Source organism: Stegostoma tigrinum, chromosome 27 (genome assembly GCF_030684315.1).
Source record: "Stegostoma tigrinum isolate sSteTig4 chromosome 27, sSteTig4.hap1, whole genome shotgun sequence".
NCBI classification, from domain to species: domain Eukaryota; kingdom Metazoa; phylum Chordata; class Chondrichthyes; order Orectolobiformes; family Stegostomatidae; genus Stegostoma; species Stegostoma tigrinum.
The window spans coordinates 35,483,891-35,511,885 of NC_081380.1; the positions used below are offsets into that span (position 1 = coordinate 35,483,891).

General features: G+C 39.4%; 1 protein-coding gene across 2 annotated transcripts in view; it reads right to left on the reverse strand.

Annotated features, from left to right (window-relative positions):
• Positions 1-27,995, reverse strand: part of akap10 (A kinase (PRKA) anchor protein 10) — an 81,955-nt gene that overhangs the window by 21,889 nt on the left and 32,071 nt on the right. For both annotated transcript variants that reach the window (XM_048557235.2, XM_048557236.2), the window contains exons 3-7: positions 17,202-17,387; positions 11,811-12,380; positions 8,471-8,569; positions 6,559-6,643; positions 768-891 (exon numbers count right to left, since the gene is read on the reverse strand). In XM_048557235.2, coding sequence (XP_048413192.1) covers positions 768-891; positions 6,559-6,643; positions 8,471-8,569; positions 11,811-12,380; positions 17,202-17,387 — 1,064 coding nt within the window. The remainder of the gene's footprint in view (positions 1-767; positions 892-6,558; positions 6,644-8,470; positions 8,570-11,810; positions 12,381-17,201; positions 17,388-27,995) is intronic.

Here is a 27,995-nt window from a genome sequence, read left to right on the forward strand (position 1 = left end):
TCCTCCTTGGTCCTTACTCACACCAGGCCCTGCAACCACACCCCCTTCCCTTGTCACCTTTGTGCTTGCTGATCTAAATGAGCTCCTGATCTTGTATAAAGTTATAAAGTTTTTAATTTTTATGTTCAAATCTCCATCCCACCCTTGTCTCACTCCTGGCGATCCCTGTAATCTTGTCCAGGCCCACAACCCTCATATCTGTGCTGGTATCTTGATTTTAATCACTGGTCACGGTGCCTTCAGTTGCTCAGGTCAGAAGCTCTGTAATTCACTTCCTACACACTTCAGTCCTTCCACCTCGCTTTTCTTCCTTAAGGCATTCTTAAAACCTGCCTCCTTTGCCAAAGTTACTGTTGGGCTATGCCTCTGTATGTGGATTGGCATATTTTGTTTTATTATTCTCCTGGCTCTAAATTGTTATAGAATCACTTTTAAGGACAGACAACAGGCTAAGTTTTACAAGTGTTCATGTCAATCTAAAGCAATTTCAAGTTTTCAATACAAAAGTCTGCTTACCATAGAACCATATAATTTCTATAGTGTGGAAGCAGGCCATTCGACCTATTGAGTCCACACCAATCCTCTCAGGAGCATCCCACCCAGATCCAAACTCCAACAGTGGCATTCTAAATAACTGAAGCACGGTCATTACAAATCCCGAAAGAATGATAGTTCAATTTGCCACAAACAAATTCTGTAGGCTCGCATGACCAGCCGGGGTACTTACCAACATGTTAAAAACTTTGCACATTTGAGCTGCATCTTACCTCTGAGAAATAGAAGAGTGCTGACTCATTGAAAAGAATATCAGCCAGGTAAACAACACCACTAGTCAACACTTCAATTTGGTATTTACAAAAATGATGACTCCGTAAAAATTCTGTAAAGTGCCTGCAAAGGAATGAAAAAAATGAGAAAGGTCTGCTTTCATTTTATATACTGGGCATCAAATAGCAGCTGGTCCTTAAAAAACCCTTCTGTGTATAAAATCATACTACAATTAGAAACAGGAGCAGGAAAAAGCCATTCAGCCCAGTAACCTGCTCCAACATTCAATCAGTTCATTGGCTGATCTGATTGTGGCTTTCATCCCTTTCTTGACTGATTCCATAATCCTTGAAAATTGCATTCTGCCCCTAATAAAGGAAAACGACAGTTTTAAAATGCTGCTATCTAAAATATTAAAAGATATTCATGTTATCGTCATAAAGTCAAGAGTCAGACAGATTTTTAATTTTATCATCTTCAGCTCACTAACAGTAGCTTATCTTGCAAAATTATCCCTTTGATAATGCAATTTCCTTGGAGACTGAAAGGTACAATGACTATATAAAATAAATTGCTAGGGCCTAACAATAGATGGCCCATTATTGTCTACAATGTTCCCATCATGACCTTATCATAAATCTATTGGCAGTGTTGGACCCTACAAAATATCTTGCATTATAAAACAGCCAAAAGTTGGCACAGCAGTTACAATAATGAAATGTATCAGTACAGGCCATCTCTATTACTGACGATGAGTTAAGTTTCAATGATTTAATGTTAGAATGAATGTCATTAGGTAGCTATTGCTCCAACCTGAACACTGCTTCCGTTGGAAAAGCTACAATGGGCACTACACTTCCAACATTAGCAAATACTGGGCTAGAAGAATAAAAAATTGAAAGTGCTGAAAATAAAGGGATGCTGAATTTTCACGATAAGAAAATGCAGAAAGCACATTTAATTAGGTTATGCAATTTGCAAACCCAAGAAATTTCATATAAACTGAACTCACAAATGGCAATGAAATGGCCAAATTGCTCACTCCCATTGTAGACAGAGTTAAGGACGTGGAAGTTCAAGTGACATTTCAAATCATTAAAATGGTTCGCACATTCTAAATCCTATACTAGCTCTTACAATGCTTGTAGAGAACAATAACTTGCAACAGGATATTTGAATTCCCAGTGATAAATTTAAAGAAACTGCGCAAGATTTCAAGTTAAGACTTTTACTGTAACAACTTAAAGAGAACACTGGTTATTAAGCAACTAACACCCTAAATTACAGAAATGCCTTCTGATGAGCCCACAATATAATGTACTTCAGAGCACATTTTCCACTGATTCACAGTCTTTTCAGGATGAGTTTAAAGTCAATCATAGATTCTAACGAGATAGCAGGAACTGCTGATGCTGCTGGAGAATCTGAGATAAATTTCTGAAGAAGAGTCCTGACCCAAAGCATCAAGCTTTCCTGCTCCTCTGATGCTGCTTGGCCTACTATGTTAATCCAGCTTAACTCAGTGTTATCCTAGTTTCTAATGAGTTTGTTTCGTCTCATTTCACTGACTAACAATTCTCTCCCTCAGTCTAATAATTTCCAGACTGATTTCCTGTTGTAAAGGCCACCCTGATAATCTTTTACTTTGCTTTGCCAGATTTATCTCAGATTCTCCAGCATCTGCAGTTCCTACTATCTCTTTCCCCAGCATTAGTTGATACCTAACTTGGTAACAAGCATGCCTCTCTCCTGGCTGCTGTTCTCTGATTGAAAAGTGGCTGAAATAGACAGTCTACGTTAACAAAACATCTGTTTTTGCCTTAGTTTCTGCATGTTAAACTTGCCACACGCATTTCAGCAACATCAGACTTAGGCCCCCAGCCACCATGGGACCCAAGCCACAGGTGAATTGTAGGAGAGAATTGGTAGCAAATTATAGGATTTTCTTCAGTAATTGAAGGAGACAATACAAAACATAATCATCCTTGTATTTGAAACAGATAAGCGAATATTGCTATTTCAGGTGTTTAGATCATCTTCTGAATTTCACAATTATCTAAATGCAGAATTTCTGCATGCATTCTCACCCATTTAACGTTTTGAAGCATTAAATAGAAAAACATTATGATAACTGAATGTGAACTGGATCAGATGACCTTATGAGGAACAATACAAAATTGAGATATAATGGATACACTAGCACATACAATGGACGGATTTTTCAGAATTTCTCAGCAATTGTGGTGCTAATGTGTACAACAGAGTGATTGTTGCACTTCTGAAAAATAAACTATGAAAGAAAAGGTAACGTGCTATTGAATCTGCTGCTTTCTGATAGAGCATGAGGGGGAAAGCAAAGTAGACATAGAAAATAACAAGTGTGCAAAGAGTTGTTGAAACAGCAACCCAATTTTATTTATTTTGACCCTGCAACAGCACATGGTAATTTTTTTGCTAATGTTATGCAATCTTTAACAAAAATGATGCACTATTATGAATGGAACTTATTTTGCCCTGAAATTTTGGAATAGCTTAAAGAATAGATTTTAGTTATGGCTCAGCAGCAGTCAGCATGCATAACTTCAGAGCCCAAATTTTCCTTTTATGTTTAACCACAAGATGGCAATAAATCATCAGTCACAATTTCATCAAGATATTCTTTTCAGTTTATATCTGTCCCCTAAAGAGTCAACAGAATGCAACACTCCAGCTGAAATCACACTGTCGTCTTAGTGACACGCACAGTCAGCAATTCTATTTGCAGGCAATATCACAGGTAAAAATATGCCCCACACGCTTGGGGTAGCGCACTGTTCATGGTAGCAAAGGCAGACTGAAAAGAATCAACTATTTTGGCTTGAGCAAGAATATAAAAGAAAAGAGTTTTGAAAATAATTGCCTTCCCTAATGCCCTTGTATTTCAGGAAATACATTCTCATTCTTCCGAACATATGACAGCATGCAGGTTAGTGACAAGCTCAATAAGGTGCATTGACAAAGTGTTTTGACTTTACATTGAATTGAATTTATTTAATATGCAAACTCTACAAGACACTGCAGCAGAATTACATTAAGTTATTCGCCACAGGAATTTCTTTTACACTCAGCTTGGCCTGAGATTCAGATTTCCATTATGCAAGCTATACATCCTTTGCATCAACACTAATAAAGTCGCACTGACAGTTGCAATTTCTTAGTTTCTAAGCTAGTGTCAGCAGTTATCTACTGATGTGACAGTGGTCAGTCAGAGTCACAGATTTCTGCGATGGGTCCTCAAGTAACTGAAAAGGTTACCACTTGACCAATATATGTTTGGGCAGGTGGGATGTAACATCCCCAGCTGGGATGTAACATCCTACTAGCTTGTTTTATCTAAAGTGCAGAATTTTCTCCCTTCCTTTTCCTGCCACTCCCCTGACTTATAGCATTAAGACACAGACTCAAAGTATTATGTAGCTCGATGGACCGGTTGTGGATGTTCTGAATGATTGGTAACATGGTCTTTCAATCACTAATGTCAACATTTTCATGCTCCATGGAGAGTTTCAAATGGTCTTCGATCCATTTTCTTTGTCTTGCCTGCGAACATTGGCAATGTGACAGCTGAGAAAACAGGGCTGACAGGAAAGACATTTTCAGCCATCCAGATGCAATGCTCAGTCCATTGAATGTTTAAGAAGTCAGTTAAGAGCATTTATGGAGTTTCAGGGCCATCTACAGACCAAGATGGAGTGGATAAAATGCTCTAAATTCTCAGGAACATGTTTCTTTTAAAATGATAAGGCCATTGTTAACACTGAAAAGAACGTTTTGAACAACACCTTGACTGAAAATTCACAGTGGCAGCTGATATTCTCCAGACTTTGAGTATTGAGGGAGAAGCCAGGAACCATCATTGTAGAAAAATGGCGATAGTGAAGCAAATGGACAAGAAGCAACAAAGCCTATGCTCCTGATGGCATCCCAACTGAGATTCCCTCATATCAAGACAAAGGTAGTATTGTGTATCTTTGTCTTGCACTTATATTTATGATCCAATCCACAATAATCTGCAGTGTTGGTTATAGAACAAATGCAACCAGGAAACTCACTAGTGAGGAATTATGAAATATTGGTACAACATATTTTACTTTAACTTCACTGTCATCTGATGACATTGAAAGCTATAAAAACTATCATTTAATTTTTTGTATTTTTGATTGTGGATCAGAATGAGAAAGGAACTGTTTTAAAAACTCAAGGATTGTGAAAATAACTTCACATTGTGTTGTTCAAAGTGGGGAACGCTGAGCTGCAGATGAGCTGGAATCAGTGTATACTAGTGAGATTTGGCAGGCAACAAGGAGCTGATTGACAATTGGTCACCATTCCACAGAACAATGACAAAGGCCTTTTGCCTGCCAATAATCTGGTTGGTTCTGTCTGTCAACAGGGTCTAAAAGGCAGGTAAACTGGGGAATTATGCATATTTTTATAAAATCCTTAACTTATCTGATGACATGAGGAATGGCAGGATTTCCAGTGCATTTCACCAGTGTGGCACAATATAGTACTAGTTTAAGCCAGTGGGCCATTCCAGAGACTTATGCATGAAACATAGACTGATACATCACACAGTACTGAGGGAGTGTTGCATGGTCTGCTGACATGCCATTTTATGAATAACATGCTAAACCAAGAATTCCCCACACCTGCCCTACTTGATCTGAGCTTTCAGGAGACACAAAAGATCCCTTGGTACTATGTTAAAAGAAGAACAGGGCATCAGAAAATTACTATGATAGTACTGGATTGTCATAGTACTCCAAGCAGCTCCTGGTACATCAGGGAAGAGGGGTGGCAGGGATTGTCTTTCACATGCTTAAATTTGAAGTTTCATCCATCCATAACAATGAAGTTATTATTAGAAGTAGTGCCATAATATTGTTGGTGGGCGGGTGAGGTAATTGGGATTACAGGCTTTACTGCAAAACTGCAGTGAAAATTCCTCTTCCTTCTCGCCCCAGTCTCAACATTTGGTGAAAGAATGACTTGCTGTCATACATGACAGTCTGTCAATCACTTCTAATAATAAACTAGGCTTCACAGCATAATGGGAATAAAGGGAACAGAAGAACCTGGATTTGAGAATGCATTGCATCACAAGTTTTAAAAAGTGTGCTTATGTTTAAAATTGAAAAGCCATGGCAATTTGAGATATGTACTTGCTTCAGTTTCAAAGTTAAGTTTAAGCTTCAACAACAGGAATAAAGATGGCCATAACAGCAGTTCTCTCTCTTCACAGTGACTTTATGATAACTCTTGCATCCCAGTCAGGTGTTTTAGGTAAATGACTGATATCTGAGCTGCCCAAGTCAACAGGCAGTTTACAAATGACTGAGAAATGACATTTGCCTAACAATCTCAGTTAAACTCGTACGTTCTGTACTATTCATACTATACCGCAATGTGCTTGGGTACCACTGAGCCTGCAGAAATCTTCAGTTCAGGTTCGTTTTTATTAGACTAGAATGCTGCAATACATGCACCATTACTAAACATGTAACATTGCCTCCATAGGTTACCAAAAATAGTAGTTTTACAGGTTTCCCTATAGTAACACTACTGTTGTACCCACTTACTGGGTATCTGGTTGAGAAAAATCCACCCATTCTGGTTGCATATCTATGTCTCAAACTGTACAAAACTTCTTGTTAGGCCTAACACTTCCTCTTCTCCAATGTTTGACATGTCTCCAACAGGATAAGCTATTAGTATTTTGAGATAATCATTTCCATCATATTTACTCACTCGTTTTCCATCATAACATATACTACAGCTTGTGCAGAGACAAAACAGTTGGGATCTGCTTGTCCATCTTCTCCACATATCTTAGCTGTTAAGAGAGAAGCACATTTGTTTATACCAAAGAAGGGATTTCAGTACTGCAGAATGATACACAACCAGGATACATTTTCTTAATTCTGAAGCTAGTGAAATAGTAGTTTTCTTTTTAAGATTTTTTTGGGGCGTAAAACCAAACACGAACTACAAGACAGCATTGTGTGAAAGTGAAACGAAAAGTAAAACAGGCATGCTGTTTTTGTCACCGTTAGCTTCCAAGACTTTTGTACACAGTCTTCAGTTAATACCCAACCACCCAGGATTTCTTGAAAACCAATGTATGAAAATTTGGACGGACATCTCAAAAGCAAAACACCACCTCTCTAAATCATCAAACAGCTCAATCAACAGGTAGGCAAGTTCAAAATGCAGTTGTAACAAAAGGGAATGTTCTACCTTTGCATCAGACAAATACTCAACAGGAGGTCATCAATAAAGGGAGAGGCATAGACACTCAATCTCTGTCATTATTTACTCCTATTCTCCACTTCACATTGCTGATCTTGGTCATAGGCTTTTTTTCTTTGATATTTTCTCCTAGCTGTTGGCTGCTTTGTCACTCACCCAAGCCCTACCAAAAACTGTTTTCATAAACCTCCTAAAAACTTGTCTTCAAACCACAGAGTCTCACAGCATGGAAACAGACCCTTTGGTTCAATGAGTCCATGCCAAACATAATCCCAAACTAAACTAGTCCCACCTGCCTGCTTCTGGCCCATATCCCTTCAAACTTTTCCCATTGATGTATCTATCCATATGACTTTTAAACCTTGTAATTGTACACACATCCACCACTTCCTCAGACGTTCATCCACATGTGGACCGTCCTGTGTAAAAAATTTGCCTCATGTCTTTAATCTCACTCTTCTCACCTTAAAAAATGTACCCTCTAGTCTCAAAATCCCCCATTCTAGGGAGAAGACAACTACCATTAACCCTATCAATACATCTCATTACTTTATAAACTTCTATTATGTTGCCTTCTCAACATCCTATGCTCCAGTGAAAGAAGTCCCAGCCATTCCAGCCTTTCCGTAGAACTCCAACATCTGTCAGAAACCTAAAAAAATGCGATAGTGGGATTCCCAGTCACCCTACACAACTCCAATTCAGAGATAGTAGTTACAAGTTGCTTGAAGATAAGCATTTTCAGTGGACTCATCCTAATGGATCATGAAAAACATCCTCTTTGAGGGCATTGTGACTGGAAACTGACTGAAGGTGTTTTTCCCAGTTGTGATGTCAATAAACTTTGTGATATCACACAAAGTGTTTATTCTCACTAACATACCAATAACAGTGAAGTTCCATAACAAACAACATGCAAGATGGGAAAACTGAATGATTCTGGCCCTGTATTTGTTTTTTTTTAAAAAGGTGACAGAGCAGTTGGACTATACTTGGCCTTCAAAGACAGGCTGCTACCAAAATGACACTCAGCAGTTCAGTGACAGCGGTCCAATTCTATCTGGCACATCTCCAGGAAGTACATCTGGATAAAATTCACTTCATTTGTAAAGGTGTCCACAGATGGAACACCCAACATTGAATAGTTATGCAAGTCATGGTGACAATAGCAAGATACTGAAAGACTGTCAACACACACGGAAAAGCAGCCCAGCAACAATCTTGAGTGCCGTTTAAAAAATGGTAACAGGAGGAAGACTAATGGAAGGAGTGGGGGGGGGGGGGGGGGGGGGAAGAGTTTGCCAGACTGCGTTATTTAACTTGCAAAATAAATTGAATGCCCTTTGTATTTGAAGGCCAGCTAGTCCCACACCATCTCCCACTTAAAAGAGCAATTCTGAGAGTTACTTACCGACTATATCATTTCTCATTGCTTCTATAATTGGAATTGGTCTAGAAGCATCTGGTGAAATGTATTTAGTAAATATATTAACTGCATCACGCTCTATACCTGCAGAAAGGAAAACAACTATGAACTTAACTGTTCAAAGTAAAACCCTAGGGTGCACTAACAAATGCATTACAATGTGTTTTCCACAAGCCTGTTAGTTATGGTGATTGAAATTTTATTGTAAATTGAAGAACACAGGAAACAGAAAACCTACCTGATCAGCAAGTTTCAAATATGCCACACTACAACAAATTAATTTTGCACGGTGGGTTACAGGAGCACATCATCTTTTGTGAACTGAATCTCATTAGCAAGGCTATGAAATCACAGCAGAAACAGCAATGTACTTCACCAGGCACAAAGGAAATTGCTGCCTGACTTTTAGAGGTACCTCCCACAATGACCTGCTGCACCAAAGCAATTAGCACTAAATCGATCACTGAAATTTATTGCCAAGTATGGGATTTTCTCTTTTGGAGTTATTTTTCTCTAACTGTCAAAATAATTTTGGATTACTTTAATTTGGCTGTCTTTTGTAAAATTACTATTGCATCTTACATTCCTGTGGCGTGCCATGTTTAAAAATCCCTGAAAGTTCCTCAACTCAATGGGATTAAAATGGCCTTTTCCTGTAAGTTACTGTAAACCAGCAAACTCCGAACTAGGAATGAAGGTAATGTATTCATTGTAGGAATTAGAGATTGAAAACTGTGTTACGAGAGATGGAGGTTTGCAAATGAATGCACATAGCATACCTCACAAATAGAGACGATTTACAATGCTTCATGTGTCAGGGTATAAAGCATTCCCTACCCCGACCCGCCACCTGCAAATCTGTCTCTGACAAGTTAATGGCAGACGGTATCAAAATCTGTGAAGGAAATGGAAGACTTCTTTTCTGATCCTATTTTGGTGTTTGAAGAATTTTCAAACAGTAAAATTAGTCTGAAATAATATGCTTCATTACTGATGTCTGCCTTGAAATACCTCTGTAAATCAGTCTGTCACATGGATTCCCAACTTCAAATTAAAGCTACATTGTACACAGTCTTTGATATGAATTTTTTTTTCCAAAAGACGTGGCTGGGGATCTGGGTTTGAAGAAGGGTGTAAAGGAGATAGTTGTGTATGAATCATCCCACAGTTTGCATAACTCTAAGAATTTAAAATCCTGAAATAGGAAATAACAAGATCTGTGGCCTTTCATTAAACTTGCAGAAAGTATAAATATGAATTAATTTTGCTTATTTTTAAAAATTACATCAAATTCTGTATACAAAAATCTCAGCATCCATTTAAATCAGGAGCTTAAATGAAGGATTAAAGTTAAAAATAATTATATTTACAATAATGAAACATTTAGAAGAATAATAGACCCTTTATTTACCAAGCGCAGAAACAGATTAAGATAGACTCAGTATTCAACTTATCAAATTCTGTGCACTCTGAATGGCTTTGTTGTTAATGTTGCTTCTTGGACCTTTACCATGCTTCCTACAGATGCAGACACTGAATTCAAGTAAACAACTGGCTGGTTGCCAGAATGTAAAAACTTGTACAATGGAATCAATTTATTCAATAAGTTGAAGAATAGAATGCAAAGTTTTATGGCACATGACTTATAGCTTTCTGAATGAAATTTTGTCTTGTAGAATAGTGACAAAAATGGCTTTAAGAGGTGCATTTTGTCCATTTTTTTTAAAAAAGTTTGAATTCAGAGGTGTGCACTGTCTATTCCAATCCAATTAAGTAAAAAGCTTGAGGGGCCTTGGGCTTTTTTTTGCAAAAGGTTGGGATAATAGAAGCGGTCTGAATGGATGGGGTATGAATGGAATGATGCTCCCCCAGAGCCAGGAGTTTTAAGTGTCAGTTTTTCAGTAGTAGCTGCTGCTGTGACTTGAAGTTGGGTTTGGAAGTACATCTCTTGTCCCCTCTCCCTCGTGCTCTCTCTCTCTCTCCTGCCACTTTCTTCCTCCTGGACTGGAGAATTGACTAAGACAATCTATTTTATTAAATTTTGCCTTTGGCCAAGGGTGTGTATATTACTACATTGGAACAGTTGCTCTTTAGTAATTAAAATATTATTTGGTTAATTTTTCCAACAGAGTTAATTATTCCAATATTTTTCTTTCTTTTGTGGTATTTTAATTATAGTGTATGAATAAAGTATGTTTTGCTTCAAATCTAGCAGCTTGAATTGCATCTGGAATGCAACACCTGGTACTTGCCTTTACAATAAGGCAAAGCTAGTGTCTAGACTATCTTCTTAATATATTTGGAGGGGGTTTGGTCTGGTCCATATTAACATTTAATTGTCACCTTACCAAATTCTCATTTTGAGGACCAGGAATGTGGGGAGGTGGGTGAAGTTTCAGCACTTGTACATTTGACTCTCAAAGAGAAAGGAACAAAAACTTGTAGTTCTTCTGATAGTCTTCATAGAGTGAGGAACACTGGCAAGATACTCAAGTGACTTTTCTGCTTTTTTTCAAATTGTGTCTTTGGCTTAAATAAACAGGCATGTTGGACGATGGTTTAAAATCTTATTCAAAGTGCAGTATTAGCAGCAGTGCAGCACTTTCCCACTACAGTACTGTAATGATAAATGCTCCCAACTTGTTCATGCAGCAATAAACCAGAATTACACATCGTTCTTTATAAAGTAATCTAGCTGGTTTGAACTGAACCATGCCATTACACAAGACTGTTACATTTACCACTTCCTATTTGTAAAAGAGTTCTCCAAAAGGAAGGTCAAACCATGGAGGCCTCAAACTGGAACTTGTTTTAAAAGCTGCGCATTCAAAGTTCACAGACTTACAACTTACTTTGCTACAAAATGGTAGGCAATATCAAATTTTGCATTTTACTTTAAAAAAAACACAGGCAACATGCTAAGATGTATACCACTGACACTAAATCGGTAGTGCCTTTCATATCCAAAATACATATCCTGCCCTTGCTGCATTACCAAAAAAGGACTATCCTTAAAAGACAGAATTTCCTTCCTCGTGATGAATTAAGCACAGATCAGGGATGGAAACTAGGGCATCCTGTTTTTGTTTTGCTTAGCTACTTATCTATCAACCCACTAACCATTTTGGGAGCACATTATATTTTGAAAGTTAATTACTGCTTGGCCATTCTAGTTAATTATAATCAGTCAGCAATGATTTAGGGAGGCTCTCAAAGTTTCATTGTTGGCATTGATTTATTCTTCAATATCACAAATAACATTACCCAGAAGAGAAAACTGAACCAAGTGATCATTTTTGGAAGAAAGTAATAGAAGCAGGCTTACTTTTCATCAATTTGTCTGATAGGCTTTTCAATCCTGTTTGAAGAGCATGTCCTTTCGATGCAGGTTTTTGGGATTCTTGACTTGCCAGCCCTGTTTGAATGGTCATTGCTCTTGATGCTCCAACATGCAATGGATTCAAATCACTGTCACCCTGATTTAATGAGTGATTTGGAGAGTTTTTGTTTTGTCCAATGCAGCCCAGGCTTGTGGAGTCTGAAACATTAAGTTTATCACCACTAGAAACTGGATTACCCTTTGCCTCCAGCTCAGGAGACACAGAGGAGTCAAGTGATGCCGGTACATCAACATCGCACCGTCTATTTGCAGGGGATGCAGGTTCTGCTAAAGAGCTATGCTTTACTGTGTTCAGGCTGTGGGCTCTGATGCGAGACCAGCTTGTGGAACGGAAACTTTCTGCTTCCAACCAGAATTTAACCAAATGTTCAACTCCTTGCATCTCCATGAACTGGATGATATACGGGAGAGCAGTGCTGTCCTGCAGGACTTGTTCAAGAGTCTTTGAGAGTCTGGAGTTAGTCTCTTCAGCTTTATAATTCAAGCAAGAATGACCTATTTAAAAACAAAAACACGAAGAGAGAGTAGCATGGACTCTTTATTTAGTAAGAAGGTATATCTGAACTGAAAGATTCTGTAGCAAACCAGGGTAGACCACAGGAGGCAAGAATATTTCTTCAATACCATATGTTGGTTACAATCCAATGAATATTCAATATTGTAACATAGCCCACTCCCTGTTGAAAAATAACAATCCTGTGTAACTGTGAAATGATTCCCATCAATTATTGGTGGGTACAGTACAGCCACCATTATCCAGGATTTTAAAAACATTTCTTAAAGTACAAGGCCTACTTTTGCCTGTGAAATGGAGCAATTGTTGGAAGCTCCTCTTACCTTTGAGATAATGCATGATGAACTGGTAAGATGAGAAATGCTGCACACCATTCACACTGTAGATTACCAAACCCAACCCTTGGGAAAAATGCCAAAGTGGAGGTGGCACACTGCCCAGTGCAACAAATGTGACAAATTCATGTTGCCATTTTTTACTATAGATCCAGCCCACAACTTGCATCCGGTAATTCTTCAATGTCTGACCTTCTAAGGACCTCTCTGCATACTTCACTGCAGACAGCTGGATACTTTCATCTCTCATTGTAAAAGGTACACATACAACAGTTATACAAACAGCTGGTTGCAATGAGGCATGAAGTGAGTTTTTCAAAAATTCAGAGAACATAACACAAATGGCTAGAGAGATTACAAAGTTAAATCTCGATTTACTGTACACTTCCAAGGTATTGAGCATATGAAATTATACCTTTATATGTTCTTATCTAACATTATGATATAGCAATTCTTTGGCTTATCATGAAATTCCTTCCAAATAAATATGCAAAACTTGAAATGCCATGAATTTATACCAAATTGTTGCATCTCCTCATGAAGTCAGACATACACAACAAAAATATCTAAAATTATTCAGGAATTCCCAAGGGCAATAAAAAAAAAGTTCAGGATATAAATATAACATTACAATATCCATTATTCAGGGTGGCCTCTCATTATCATTTCCACGATCCCCATAAAGTTGGGCCTATCACCATCTGTTGTATCATTCAAAATATACAGAGGATAGTCATAAAAATATTTGAGATCATGCTTTCTAGACATTATTAAATTTAGCCATCAAGAAATCCATATTTTGAAGTTTGTTGAGAGTTAGCTTCTTTATAAGTAACTCATTAGTTACTTTGGATTGGGCTTCATTCACTTTCTAAGCTTAGCCTGGTATGGGGTGTAACCAATGAAAAAGAAAAAAATGCTACATAAACAGCGATTGCTTCCTCTTCTGCTCCACTATCCAATAACATACTGCTCATCACCAGAGCATTTCTATCATATGTGCTGCTGCACATTAGGCTTCTGGATTTACAGTCACAAATGGCATTTTCTCAATGTTTAATCTAGAATTAATATTTCTCACTTAGAATCTCAGAATCCCTACAGTGTGGAAGCAGGCTATTCCGCCCGTCATATCCACACCAATCCTCCAAACAGCATCCCATCCAGACCCACATCTTTAACCCTATCCAACGTATTTCAAGTACCTCAGAGAAGGGTTACAAGATTAATACCTGGAATAGGCAGGTTATCTAAAGAGGACAGGCTAGGCATGCATTCACTGGAGTTCAGAAGTGTAAGGGGTGACCTGATTGAAAGGTAAGATCCTCAGAGGGTTTATGGATATGGAGAGGACGGTTACTCCTATGGGAGAATCTGGAACTAAGATTCCATAAAAATATATAAAAATATGGAATCATACATTTAAGACAGATGAGGTTTTTTCTCCCCCTCACAGAAGATCATGAGCCTTTGAAATTTCTTCATTAAAAGATGTTGGAAGAAGAATCCTTGAATATCCTTAAGGCAGAGGCGAATAGATTCTTGCTAAGTGAGGAATGCAAGGTTATTGGGGGTAGGCAAGAGCACACAGTTGGGGTTACAATCAAATTAGTCATGAATTTATTAAATCAGGCTTGAAGGGTCAAATGGCCAGTTCCTTCTCCAAACTCAGACATTTGTATATTTATCTTGAAATGTCCCAGTTAGAGAGAAATTTGTCATTCCTGCCTTCTTGCAGATTCTCACACGTACCTTTTTTCTCAGCAGGTATAAGGTGAGTGATACCTAGAGACAGGAAGTGAGCCAGACATTCACCCAGACAGTGGTTATTTGGTGTGGAAAAACATGCAGCCACCTCCTCACATGTCAAAGGAGAGAGAACACACCCAGGCCGAAAAGCAACCTGCCTCCAAAACCCACTTTTGTATGAATTCTACTGAGGTCAGATCAAAAATGTGCTCCAAAGGCAAATGCAAGGTCAGCAGTTAAATTCTAATCCTTCGCTTTATCTCAGCTCCGTCCTCAGGGGCCTAATCTGTCACTCTGCAATTCTGCTTCTTAACTAATAACATTTTTTTTCCATTTTTTCCTTATTTCTGCCGCTTGGTACTTGTAAATTTATTAATTACTCAGTTTACAAACAAACAATCACTTCATTGCTTTCACAGTGATTTTTCTTGGTTGGTTAGTGTCTGTTTAATGTTATGTCAAAACTTATTTTAAAAATTTGCTCATTGACCCCATTAGTGAGAATAAAAAAAAGTGTAGCACCTTGGAGGAAAAATGTTTGGCCAAGCCAGAGTTAGAATGATGCAAGAAAAAATATAGTTCTGAACTGCAAGTTACTATGTATGAAGAACTAATTAATGAAAATTGCTAAAAAGGACAAAGCTATTATGTCGTTAAAGTTGTAATACTGAGATCATTCAGAGATACCAAGAACTGCAGATGCTGGAGTCAGAGACAACACAGTTGGAGCTGGGGAAACACAGGTCAGGCAGCATCGGAGGAGCAGGAAAATGCTGATAGAGATAATGGGAGCTGCTGGAGAATCCGAGATAACAAAGTGCGGAGCTGGATGAACACAGCAGGCCAAGCAGCATCTCAGGAGCACAAAAGCTGACGTTTCAGGCCTAGACCCTTCATCAGAAAAGGGGGATGGGGAGAGGGTTCTGAAATAAATAGGGAGAGAGCGGGAGGCGGATGGAAGATGGATAGAGGAGAAGATAGGTGGAGAGGACAGTATAGGTGGGGAGGTAGGGAGGGGATAGGTCAGTCCGGGGAGGGCATACACGTCAGGGGGGCAGGATGAGGTTAGTAGATAGGAAATGGAGGTGTGGCTTGAGGTGGGGGGGGGGGGGTAGGTGAGAGGAAGAACAGGTTAGGGAGGCGGGAATGAGCTGGGCTGATTTTGGGATGCAGTGGAGGAAGGGGAGATTTTGAAGCTTGTGAAATCCACATTGATGCCTTTGGGCTGCAGGGTTCCCAAGCAAAATACAAGTTGCTGTTCTTGCAACCTTCGAGTGGCATCATTGTGGCACTGCAGGAGGCCCAGGAAGGATATGTTGTCTAAGTAATGCGAGGGGGAGTTGAAAGTTTTGAGACTGGGAGGTGCAGTTGTTTATTGTGAACTGAGCGTAAGTGTTCTGCAAAGCAGTCCCCAAGCCTCCTCTTGGTTTCCCCAATGTAGAGGAGCCACACCGGGTACAGCGGATGCAGTATACCACATTGGCAGATGTGCAGGTGAACATCTGCTTGATGTGGAAAGTCATCTTGGGGCCTGGGATGTGGGTGAGGGAGGTGGTGTGGGGTTGAGTGTAGCACTTTCTGTCGTTGCTATATCATTCTGTTTACGGAAAAGAAAGTACAAGACTGCAGTGTACGGGTTAACAATGACTTTATTAAGGGAGAGGGACAGGTGATGATTTGGGGAATACAAAGAATATGGAGATTGTGACTTAACGCCTGCGAATAATAACAAATTGTATTTATATAGCACCTTTAAAATTTGCTATCGTGCTTCACAAAAACATTTTCAACTAAAAAAAAATAAATAAAAATTGATATTAGACCATGAAATAGAATTGGAAGAGTCGACCAGAAGCTTGGCTGGCAAAGACAGCAGGATTATCTTAGGAGGTGACGAGAGCAAGAGCGCAAGATTACATTTTAAAAATTCAGAATTTTGGCCGTAGGTAGCTCTAGGCTCAGCAGCCAGATATAACTTGCTTTGCACATAACAGAGAAGGTAGCAATGCAAATTAATCCAATGACCACTGCAAAAGCAGAAGTGTTCAAGATTTCATCAAAGCAGGGGTAAAAGGTAGCATTAGCTGCATACATTCATACTGCCATGTGCGCCAAACTGGATGTGAACATGAAACAGACATTTACTGTAAGCATTCAGCAGTCAGAATATAATTGATATAATAGAAATTCTATTAGATTTGCAGACAAGTACACACCAGAGTTTTCACATTGATAAAGTCAAACTGGCAACTTGTGAATGTATTTACTAACATTACAATTGGATAGTTAGTGACGCAATCACTCCACTCAGATGCAGAGCCATGAAGTTAAAAATTACATTAACAATGACTTCCGAAAAGGGTTCCAAATGCTTTCAAAGGCTGAAGGTATTTTCCTCACTCTACACTGGCTCTTCAACATTTAATCTCGATTATGCACTGAAAAGCATGCCTAGTTTTGCAAATATAAAAATTACAATTGAAAATTTGCCTCTGAGCCACTAAATTATCCATTTTTCAACTACAAACTACAAATTGCCAAACTGCTTTCTGAAATAATTGAAGACTAGTATAATGTTGATACCAATTATAACACCCAATGTACAATAATAAAACAAAATCATCAAAAGGTCACACACTGCCTCTCTAGACTTATCCAAGAGTGTCCATAATTATTTTACTAAATATCATGAGCTAAAGTAGTAAATTACAACTTTACCTAAGTCTCCAAAATGGGCAGCTTCCATATGAATTGGTTGTTGATTGAGAACTGCTGTTCTGCCACGTGCAAAAGAGTCCATGTTGGCAGAGATGGCATTGATTGCCACATAGCTTGGTCCTGCAGCTTCCAGAAGTGCATTGCTCCTGCTTGGTGATGGGGTTGCAACAGGACTGGTGGCTGGGACTGCAAAGTAAAAACATTCAGAGAATAAACAGCCAATTCAAACATGAATGACAACTGCAGTTCGTTTCTGGCCAAAATGACTTTCAGACAAATTTAAAAGACAACTCATGATGAAGTGAAGTGACAGCACATTACCAGGTCTTGAAATTTTCCAGAAGAGCTGAGAGGAGAGGGTGGGGGGGTGGGACAGAGACAGTGTAGGGGAGGGGCACTAACAAATTAAAAAGGTATTAGATTATGTCATACTTCTACGAGGAAAAAAGCACTCAGCAAAACACCACATGAGGCTTTCTGTAACATTTATTCTAATTTAATTGCGTAATTACATAATTAGTCCCCAACTATATGTGAGAGACATCCAAACTTAAGTCAGCAAAATGTGTTTTCCCAACAGGAGACAACAATTCAGTGTAGTTCAGCCAAAGAGATTATAAGTTCACCAACACTTAATTATTCTGAAACCTTATAATTGATTTTAAAATGACAGAAGCCTATAAGCAATATTAATGAAATTCCCATTGCACACTTCAGAGAGCTATCCAAAATCATTATTTAATGTATATTTACTTAGTTTTAGTCCAAAAACTTGAATGTTTTGAAAAAAGCACAAGGTTCCACCTCACATTTATCAGGGCAAATGCAACAATGCCAAATTCCAAAGGGAGAAAATTTTACACCTTGAAAAAACAGCACAGACTGACTGCAAGTGGACTCCCATTGGTACAATCTACTTGGCAACTCCTTGACCAGAGTGTTAGTGTTCTTTAGTTAATTCAAAAGATGATGGCTGGACAAATTTCTTTACCTGCATATGAATATAAGCACCATCTAGCAAATAAACTTTAGTTGGTTAACAATGTACTACTTTGAACTTAGGACTGCTCAGCAAGTGCTTCCCAATCTTGGAATCACAAAATAATGATGGCATTATGACTTTTTTAAAAAAAAAGCACAAGTCACTCAGTACGGTCAGTAGTCAGCCTGGTACAAACAAAGGGAAACGTGGTTTAATAAGACCCACCATGTATGGCATCAAACTAGCAGTGAAATTTGTATACCACATTACTGATTTGAGATAGGAAGAACATACTTTTGGATTGACAGCTGCATCCTATTAGTGGAAAATACCACAAATCTGGCTGCTCCAATGTAGCAGCGTGAAACAGGTTAGCTTCACATCTCAGTTTAAACCTTTGAAATACCCTTCCGGAGTGAAGTAGTGGACTGGGCACTTCTCATGGCCAATAGTGGCGGTCTTGGGCCCTTAACTGCAATTCACAGCACTTAAAAGGGAAAATAAACAAATTGGGAAAGTTAATTTTATCTGGCATTATAAAAACTTTGCGCTTATAAATGCTGTATTTTGCAACCTTAAGGCTTACTTTCACTATTAAGTTGCTGAAAATATTGTACCTAGCAAACAGTGATGAACCCTATTGATTTCTAGGTCATCCACCTCAAAATAATTCTGCTACTGAATTAAATGGAAATCATAACTACAAATTATAAATCACAAAAATTACAACAGTTGAAATATGAGCAAACTAAAAATAAATGAGGATGCTTTGGGATAACTGGACAAAACGTGACTAATGCAAGCATTTAGAAGTAGGAAGCAGCCATGGTCACAATACAGTTCATAGAACATAACAGCACAGTACAGGCCCTTCAGCCCTCGATGTTGTGCCGATCTGTCATACCTAACTCAAGCCCATCTAACCTACACTATTCCATGTACGTCCATATGCTTGTCCAACGACGACTTAAGTGTACCTAAGGTCGGCGAATCTACTACCTTTGCAGGCAAAGCGTTCCATTCCCTTACTACTGAGTAAAGAAACTACCTCTGACATCTGTCCTATATCTTTCACCCCTCGTGCTCACCGTCACCATCCTAAGAAAAAGGATCTCCCTATCCACCCTATCTAACCCTCTGATTATTTTATATCTTTCAATTAAGTCACCTCTCAACCTTCTTCTCTCTAATGAAAACAGCCTCAAGTCCCTCAGCCTTTCCTCGTAAGACCTTCCCTCCATACCAGGCAACATCCCAGTAAATCTCCTCTGCACCCTTTCCAAAGCTTCCACATCCTTCTTATAATGCGGTGACCAGCACCAGAGTTTTGTACAGCTTCACCATAACCTCTTGGTTCCGGAACTCGATCCCTCTATTAATAAAAGGTGAAACACTGTATGCCTTCTTAACAGCCCTGTCAACCTGGGTGGCAACTTTCAAGGATCTGTGTACATGGACACAGAGATCTCTCTGCTCATCTATACTGCTAAGAATCTTACCATTAGCCCTGTAAAGTTCAGTCTTCATCTTTAGTATGCAGGGACTGGTCATTGCCAACATCCACATGTGAAGCCTAGCTACATGCCAAGATCTGTGTCATTCAGTAGAACAAGTGCTTCACGTCTTTTTTAATGTTATCAGTGTTCCAGTGAACAATGCCTTCACTTTTACAATGTTCGCTATTACCGTTATAACCCCACAACAAAACAAATTGCTAAAACAAGGTACATTTATTCCATTTAAGTAGTATTGATGCTATTTATATAATTGTGGATCTGCCACCTCAGACTAATAGTTGAAAGAAAGACGTACTAATATTGTATTATTTAAATCACTAAGGATGTGCTTTTCAAGTTCTTTTTATTCAAAAAAAGACAGCCAATATAAGAGATATTTAAGATTTGTGTGGTACAAATATACAATGCAGAAGTAGTGAAATGGAGTGCAGTAGTAAAGGTTTCATGCACCTGACTCCTGCAGCAAACTCAGACTTCAATATGACCATTTTTGAAACCTTCCTAAGGCTCCAAGTGTGAACACTGATAACAGATCCCACTTAAGCCTAAAAAAGTCACATTTACAAGAGCACAGCTGGCTTTAACGGATCCTCACTGCAAGCCCCTGCTATCTCTAGCTCCCCAAGGTCTATTGTGATTTTTTCAAATCACTTGAGATAATGTCGGAGAAAAAGGGTGAGTGGCAGTTCATGAATTTCTTTGAAGGTCTGGCGTAGACATGATGGATCAAATGGCCCTTTATGTTGCAACAATTCTGATTCTACCCTGTCAGTTTTATTAACATCCTTTTTATATGCTTTTAGTGTAGAAAGGAGTGGTCCTGTGGCTCAGTGGGTAGTGTCCCAGCCTCTGATACAGAAGCCATGAGTTTGGGAGTCCTATTTCAAGGTATGATAGCCACAGAAGGCACAATCATAATTTATTCAGACAGGCCAGTTTTCAACCTGTCAATCTTTCAAAGAAATTCCTGATTGGCCACATGCTCGATGTACAGTGGGACCACTCATTCTCACATCAGGGGAAAACCCGCCACAGAATCAGACAAAAACACTTGCTTTTTACTACCTCAAGTCACCAGATGTGGGAAAGCCTCCCTATTAGTGTAGAAATGTATTTCAATACTCTTCAGGGATATACAAGGAAATAAATATTGAAGCTAACTGGAAGAACAAGCAATACTTTGGTACAGAATTATCAGATGAAATTCTAAAAAGCCTTCAGAGGGAAGGAATGAGACAAAGGGATTTAGAACAAATTTGAAATGTGGAGTCATGCAGCTGAAATTCTTGCTGTTCTGATATAGACTTATCCAACAATATCTAATTATCCAAATACCCAAGCCCACAAAATTTAAAAAGGATGAATGTAAAAATAGTTAAGTACAAACAATAATAAGTTTGTACTTATATAGTAGCTTAAATGCAGTAAAACATCTAAAGACACTCAACTCTTACTTACCAGCAGGATTGAGAAGCTCCACATCAGTTGCCAGAACTAGCCTGAAGTGGGGAGACACAGATTTTAAGTCCCTGACAGTCTCCTTTCTTCCCATCTCCAACTTCTCCCAGCCTTTCAATCCTTATATTTTGTTCTCTCCAAATTACCACACATCTGACTTTATTTGCTACATCATTGTTAGCCATGCCTTTTGAGGTCAAGATTCCAATTTTGGGAATTCCATTTCTAAACCGTAGTGCCTCTCTCCTTGTTTAAGATGCTCCTTAATGCATATCACTTTGGCCAAGCTTTTGGGAAGTTGCTCCAGAATTTCACTTAATGTGGTATTGTGGAGCACCCAAGGATGTATTATTATGTCAAATGCACTGTATAAATGTGATGGGATACAGACTGAAAACCAATGGAGTAAAACAATAAAATTCTTTGCCACGTGTACCAATTTTAAGTGTTTTGTTAATTTTTGGTGCTTTAACTTGTTAGTGAAAAATGATGATAGAATAACAGAATCCCTACCCTACCCTTTCCCCTATAACATGGCATTGCCCATGTCCAATCCATCTAACTTACACACCCCTGAACTCTACGGGCAATTTAGCATGGCCAATTCACCTAACCTACACATCTTTGGACTGTGGGAGGAAGCCGGAGCTCCTGGAAGGAGCCACGGGAGAACATGCGAACACCAGACAGTCGCCCGAGGGTGGAATCAAACCCGGGTCCTTGACACAGAGACAGCAGTGCTAACTACTGAGCCACCATGCTGCCCTCACCTGGTTTCTAAGATAACAAAATGTGAGGCTGGATGAACACAGCAGGCCAAGCAGCATCTCAGGAGCACAAAAGCTGACGTTTCGGGCCTAGACCCTTCAGAGAGGGGGATGGGGAGAGGGAACTGGAATAAATAGGGAGAGAGGGGGAGGCGGACCGAAGATGGAGAGTAAAGAAGATAGGTGGAGAGAGTATAGGTGGGGAGGTAGGGAGGGGATAGGTCAGTCCAGGGAAGACGGACAGGTCAAGGAGGTGGGATGAGGTTAGTAGGTAGCTGGGGGTGCGGCTTGGGGTGGGAGGAAGGGATGGGTGAGAGGAAGAACCGGTTAGGGAGGCAGAGACAGGTTGGACTGGTTTTGGGATGCAGTGGGTGGGGGGGGGGGGGGGGGGGGGGGGGAGAAAGAGCTGGGCTGGTTGTGTGGTGCAGTGGGGGGAGGGGACGAACTGGGCTGGTTTAGGGATGCAGTAGGGGAAGGGGAGATTTTGAAACTGGTGAAGTCCACATTGATACCATATGGCTGCAGGGTTCCCAGGCGGAATATGAGTTGCTGTTCCTGCAACCTTCGGGTGGCATCATTGTGGCAGTGCAGGAGGCCCATGATGGGCATGTCATCTAGAGAATGGGAGGGGGAGTGGAAATGGAAATCTGCCACAACGATGCCACCCGAAGGTTGCACGAACAGCAACTCATATTCCACCTGGGAACCCTGCAGCCATATGGTATCAATGTGGACTTCACCAGTTTCAAAATCTCCCCTTCCCCTACTGCATCCCTAAACCAGCCCAGTTCGACCCCTCCCCCCACTGCACCACACAACCAGCCCAGCTCTTCCCCCCCACCCACTGCATCCCAAAACCAGTCCAACCTGTCTCTGCCTCCCTAACCGGTTCTTCCTCTCACCCATCCCTTCCTCCCACCCCAAGCCGCACCCCCCGCTACCTACTAACCTCATCCCACCTCCTTGACCTGTCCGTCTTCCCTGGACTGACCTATCCCCTCCCTACCTCCCCACCTATACTCTCTCCACCTATCTTCTTTACTCTCCATCTTCGGTCCGCCTCCCCCTCTCTCCCTATTTATTCCAGTTCCCTCTCCCCATCCCCCTCTCTGATGAAGGGTCTAGGCCCGAAACGTCAGCTTTTGTGCTCCTGAGATGCTGCTTGGCCTGCTGTGTTCATCCAGCCTCACATTTTGTTATCTTGGAATTCTCCAGCATCTGCAGTTCCCATTATCTCTCACCTGGTTTCTGTCTGTTTCCCTGCCATCACTACTATTCTGCACCCTCACCATTCACTACACCATGACATACGAGATCCAGGATTGAGTTTCCAATCACATATCTGTGCCATAATCAAAATGGCCTACTTCCACCTGCATACTGGCTTGACCTCACTCCATCTCATCCCCCTATGAAACCCTCATCCATATCATTGCTACATATAAATGGTGATTCCATTGCACTGCTGGCCAGCCTACCAAGCTCTCTGGTCCATAAAACTAAAAGTTCAACTAATGTCCGCAGGCAATACCTTAACTCACATCAAGTCCCACTTTCTCATCATCTCAGATTTTGCTAAAAAAAGTCAGTCACTCCCAGTTTAACAACGTGTCAATTTTAAAATTCACCCACTGTTTTCAAATCTCTCCACCAGCCTTGCATGTCCTGTATTTGTCATCTCAACTTGGAAATATCTATGCTCCTTTATATCTAGCCTTCAGCAATCCTATTGTTCACAACTTCACCATCACCAGTGTATCTTCAACAGCCAGTTCTCTTATCCCCAAAATTCCCTACATAAAATCTGTCTCTCTCACCTTTTATCCTTCCTATGTCATATTACAACACTGAAGGAGGTCATTTGCTTCTTATTCAAGTGTACTGGCACACATGTATGTTCATTGGGAGTTGATTAGCTCAGTTGGCCACATAACTGGATCGCAAAGCAAAGTGATGCCAATCTGGGTTCAATTCCCACATAGGCTGAGGTTGCCACAAAGCACACTAATTCTCAGCCTCTCCCCTCATTTGAGGCATGACGACACTCAAGTTAAATCACCAATCATTTCTCTGTAATAAAATAACAGCCCTATGCTCCACTTGTACAATAGTGAATTTTTCTTTGTAATTGGTAATGTCAATGTTAGCGCCTGAAGACCAGTTCATTTGGTGCCATTCACCTACCTTTTCCCCATAGCCCAGCAAATTTTTCTTTTTTTTTCCTGAAAAAATACTCTAGGCTGTTTTACTATGGGTTTGGTGTAATGTAGAAATGTAACTTGTTGCTGTATCAGTTGTTGAATCACAGCTCAAAATCTCTGTCTTTAAAATGAGGAACCTCAATTAAGAATCTAATGCTCAAAATGGAAGTATCACATTGATGCAATTGTCTGTGAATAATTGGGATGAGAAATGCTCTCATTCTGCACGTAAATTACAACATTTAAAAAAAACATTTGGCAGGTACATGAATAGGAAAGGTTTAAAGTAACATGCACCAAAAAGTTGAGGGATATGGAACTAGTTCAGTTTAGGACACCTGATCACCATGAGTTGGACCAAAGGCTCTGTTTCCATGGTGTATGACTCTGACTATAACTCCAACTGGGATGGGTACATTCACCATTTATTAAGCATACCAGTTGAAAGCATCACATCTTCTATTTTAGCTCATGCACCGTCACGACAAGTTTATTTTGTTTCATGGTGAAAGGAGGAAGTGAAAGAACCAAATTCATTCCAAAAGCAAAATACCAAATATGCTTGAATTTGAACTAAAAACAAAATGCTGGAAATACAGTGAGCAAGACAGGCAGTATGCGTGGAGACAGAAACAAACTTAACATTTCAGGTCTGTGATCTTAATTTCACCTTGTTACCTCTGGGAGGGTCGGGGGGGTGCGGTGGGCACGGGGAAGGTGGGGCACAGGTCACAATTAATGACGTTTTGGACCTACTGAGAAAATTTGAGTGGTACAGGTAAATTTTCATCCCTCTCCTCAAATCTAGAACAATCACCTTTATTCAGTAGAATCCTAGAGAACTCTCAAAATCATGTTCAGAACCTAGCACACTGCAAATTTAACAAAAAGTACATACAGGGTAACAGGAACAACAGGGAATTAGCTTTATTTCACAAAGAAATGACCAGGAAAACTGCTTCGGTACTATAGTAACACAATCAAGTAAAGGCTCATGACTGTTGATCCTTGGTAATATATTCAAAAGTGTTTCAAACCCCCAACAGCAACAAATAGCTACAGTCCCTTCAACTACCTTACAAATGAGGATCCATTTAACTACATTATAAAAACACTGTTACCAGCATATTTAGCCATTGTTCCAGGTAAAACGTTTAACTCTAGTTTTAATTCAACACAGTTGGAAAGGCTGTAATTTAGAGAGATGCCTGCTGTTTAAACAGCCATTGCAATTACTTAATTAAAGACAGCAGATATTTCACAATGAACACAGTACTTACGGATCACACCTGCAAATGCTAACAGGAAACATGGATAATGTTTGACTGCAGTTGACAGGTACAAATTTATCCCACACAGCCAGGTTAGTAGAAATGAATGGGCCTAGTACCGCATCATGTTGAATGGTTTTAATGTATCGATAAAAACAAACTGAAAAGTTACATGGAAAAAAAGACATATTCCTGAATTTTACAGAGGTAATGCTTTAAATGTGTTCAAATCAAGGGTTTGGGAAAAAAGTGCCATTTTACCAATTTGCACAAAGTGGATAAAACTGTCTTCTCAAAAAAACAAAATGCAATCATTGTCACAGTTTCAAAGTTCAACTCAAGCCACTCCAATGCCACAGGTTTCAATAATAACAAATTGTAAAGATCACAAAATTATTACATTATAATTCTCAAAATGGGCAGAAATCCTAAAATTGACAATTTTGTCAATTCTTTCTTGCCCAATTGCAGTGAATCACCATTATTTTCCTTCAAGTTATTTTACTTACCAACATGACTAATCTTAACTGCATTAGCATCTAAGCTTTTAAATCACTTGAGCTGTAAACCCACTTCATTTGAAACATTAAGCTGAAAAGTTTGCATATACACTCTAGAACAATTTATTTTCATAATGTACCAATTCCAGCCTGTCGAAAGTCAGAATTATGGCTGATTTTTTAAAAATCTATTGCAGCATCAAGGTGCCCCAAAGCACATTTCAGCCGAAATATCTTTAAAATGTAGTCGGTTATAATTCTGTAAATATGAAAACCAATTTACACGCGGCAAGGTTTCATGAACAGCTATTAAATAAAGTAATCCGATAATTTACCCTATGTACTTATTGCTCCAGCGATAATTGTGGATCAGGACATATTCTACTCTGAATGGTGTGGCAGGATATTTTACATTGATCTCAGAAGACAGATCATCTTTTTAACATCCCATCTAAAGGACGGTGTCGTATCTTGAACATGTAGCATCTCCACAGAACTGCACTGAAGTGCTAGATTAAATTACACATTCACATTTTTGGAGCAGGACTCTAACCCCACAATTTTTTGACTGAGAAACAGGAGTGCTATGCTGAATCAGGCTGACACAAAAGAAATGGTAGTCATCATTCTGGCTTCAGACAAAAAATAAGCATGGAAATGCATTTTCTTCATCTAAAATACTTTGCGACCTTTTTCTTAAAATTGACGCTCAATTGTAAGTAACATATAATACGGCTATGAAGTCCTCACAACTAAACACAGCAGCTTTTCAAGCTCTCCTGGCATCTTGAACATTACTTCTTCATCTCACAACGTAATCAACAGTTTAAATTTCACATCAATACAAATGGCGCTGCATTACCAAAACACTTGAAAGCAAGGCAAGACAGTCAACCCCTAAAGCTTGTCTGATCATTACAACTTTGTACTGCAATACATTGCACTACAATTTAGGCTGGCTGTAGAATAATGAAGCTCTATAAAACTGAGTGGACGAAAGAGACACATTTCCATTAGCAGAAACATTAATAATTAGGGGACATTGATTTAAGGTAACCTTTGGAAGGATAAGAGGGGAGTTGAGGAGCATCTTTTCAATCCTAAAGATTATAGGGGTCTAGAACTCACCGTCTGAAAGGATGGTAGAGACAGAAGCCCTCAAATGCTCAGGATTTGTTTTAATACTGGAGAAATGCTATCTTTAAATTAAGGTAAATATAGGCCCATCTGTTCTGATGACAACGACCAGGCTGTTATGTACCACTTTGCTGCTGTGTGAACATGTTCATCAAAATTTGATCCTGTTTAAATGTTGCAATCAAATGAGAATTCTATTGGATTGTTAATGCAATGGAACTGGTGCAAATTCACATGAGTGTTAACTGAAGTGTTGTTTTTGCTTGGGTCAGAAGGTTGTAAACTAGAGAACAGAGATTGTAGACTGAAAGGCATTTTGAGAAAACATCATTGACCTCAGTCATTAACTCGGTTTCCCTGTTCACAGATGTTGCCTGATTAGTTGATCTCCTAGCATTTTGTTTTCAATATTCTCATTTGCTGCATGATTTTCCTCAGTGCAAATTGTTTGCCTTCAGCAGTGAATTCTCTTAAAAACTAGTGTATTCACTGTGAGTGGTTAAAAATGTCCTGAAAACATGATAGATGGTCTAGAAATGAAAGATCTTTCTTCAAACCTAATTTATCACCTCAAACTCTTCATCATTATCACCAGTGATAGAATCATATTCACTAACACATCACTCCCATATTACAGAACTCAAAATATAATCTCCAGGTATAACTCAAGCTCTGTCAGACAAAGTTTTACATTTTGTATGGAATCCAATTGACTCTCATTGTTCAAGTAGGCAAGTCTGATAGTTCTGCATACCCTTAGCACATTGAAAGGAAATGAAGTGAAAGTGAGTGTCACTATAATCCCAGAGCACTACAGGCTCCTCTCTCATTAAAGAGACCTGACTGGCTGCAAGTTTAACCCAAGGGTCACTATACATCAGGAAAGGGGTGAAGCTGAGAAGGCCGAGTCATGGTAACCTCAGCCTGTACGAAAATTGAACTAGTGTTGTATGCATCACTC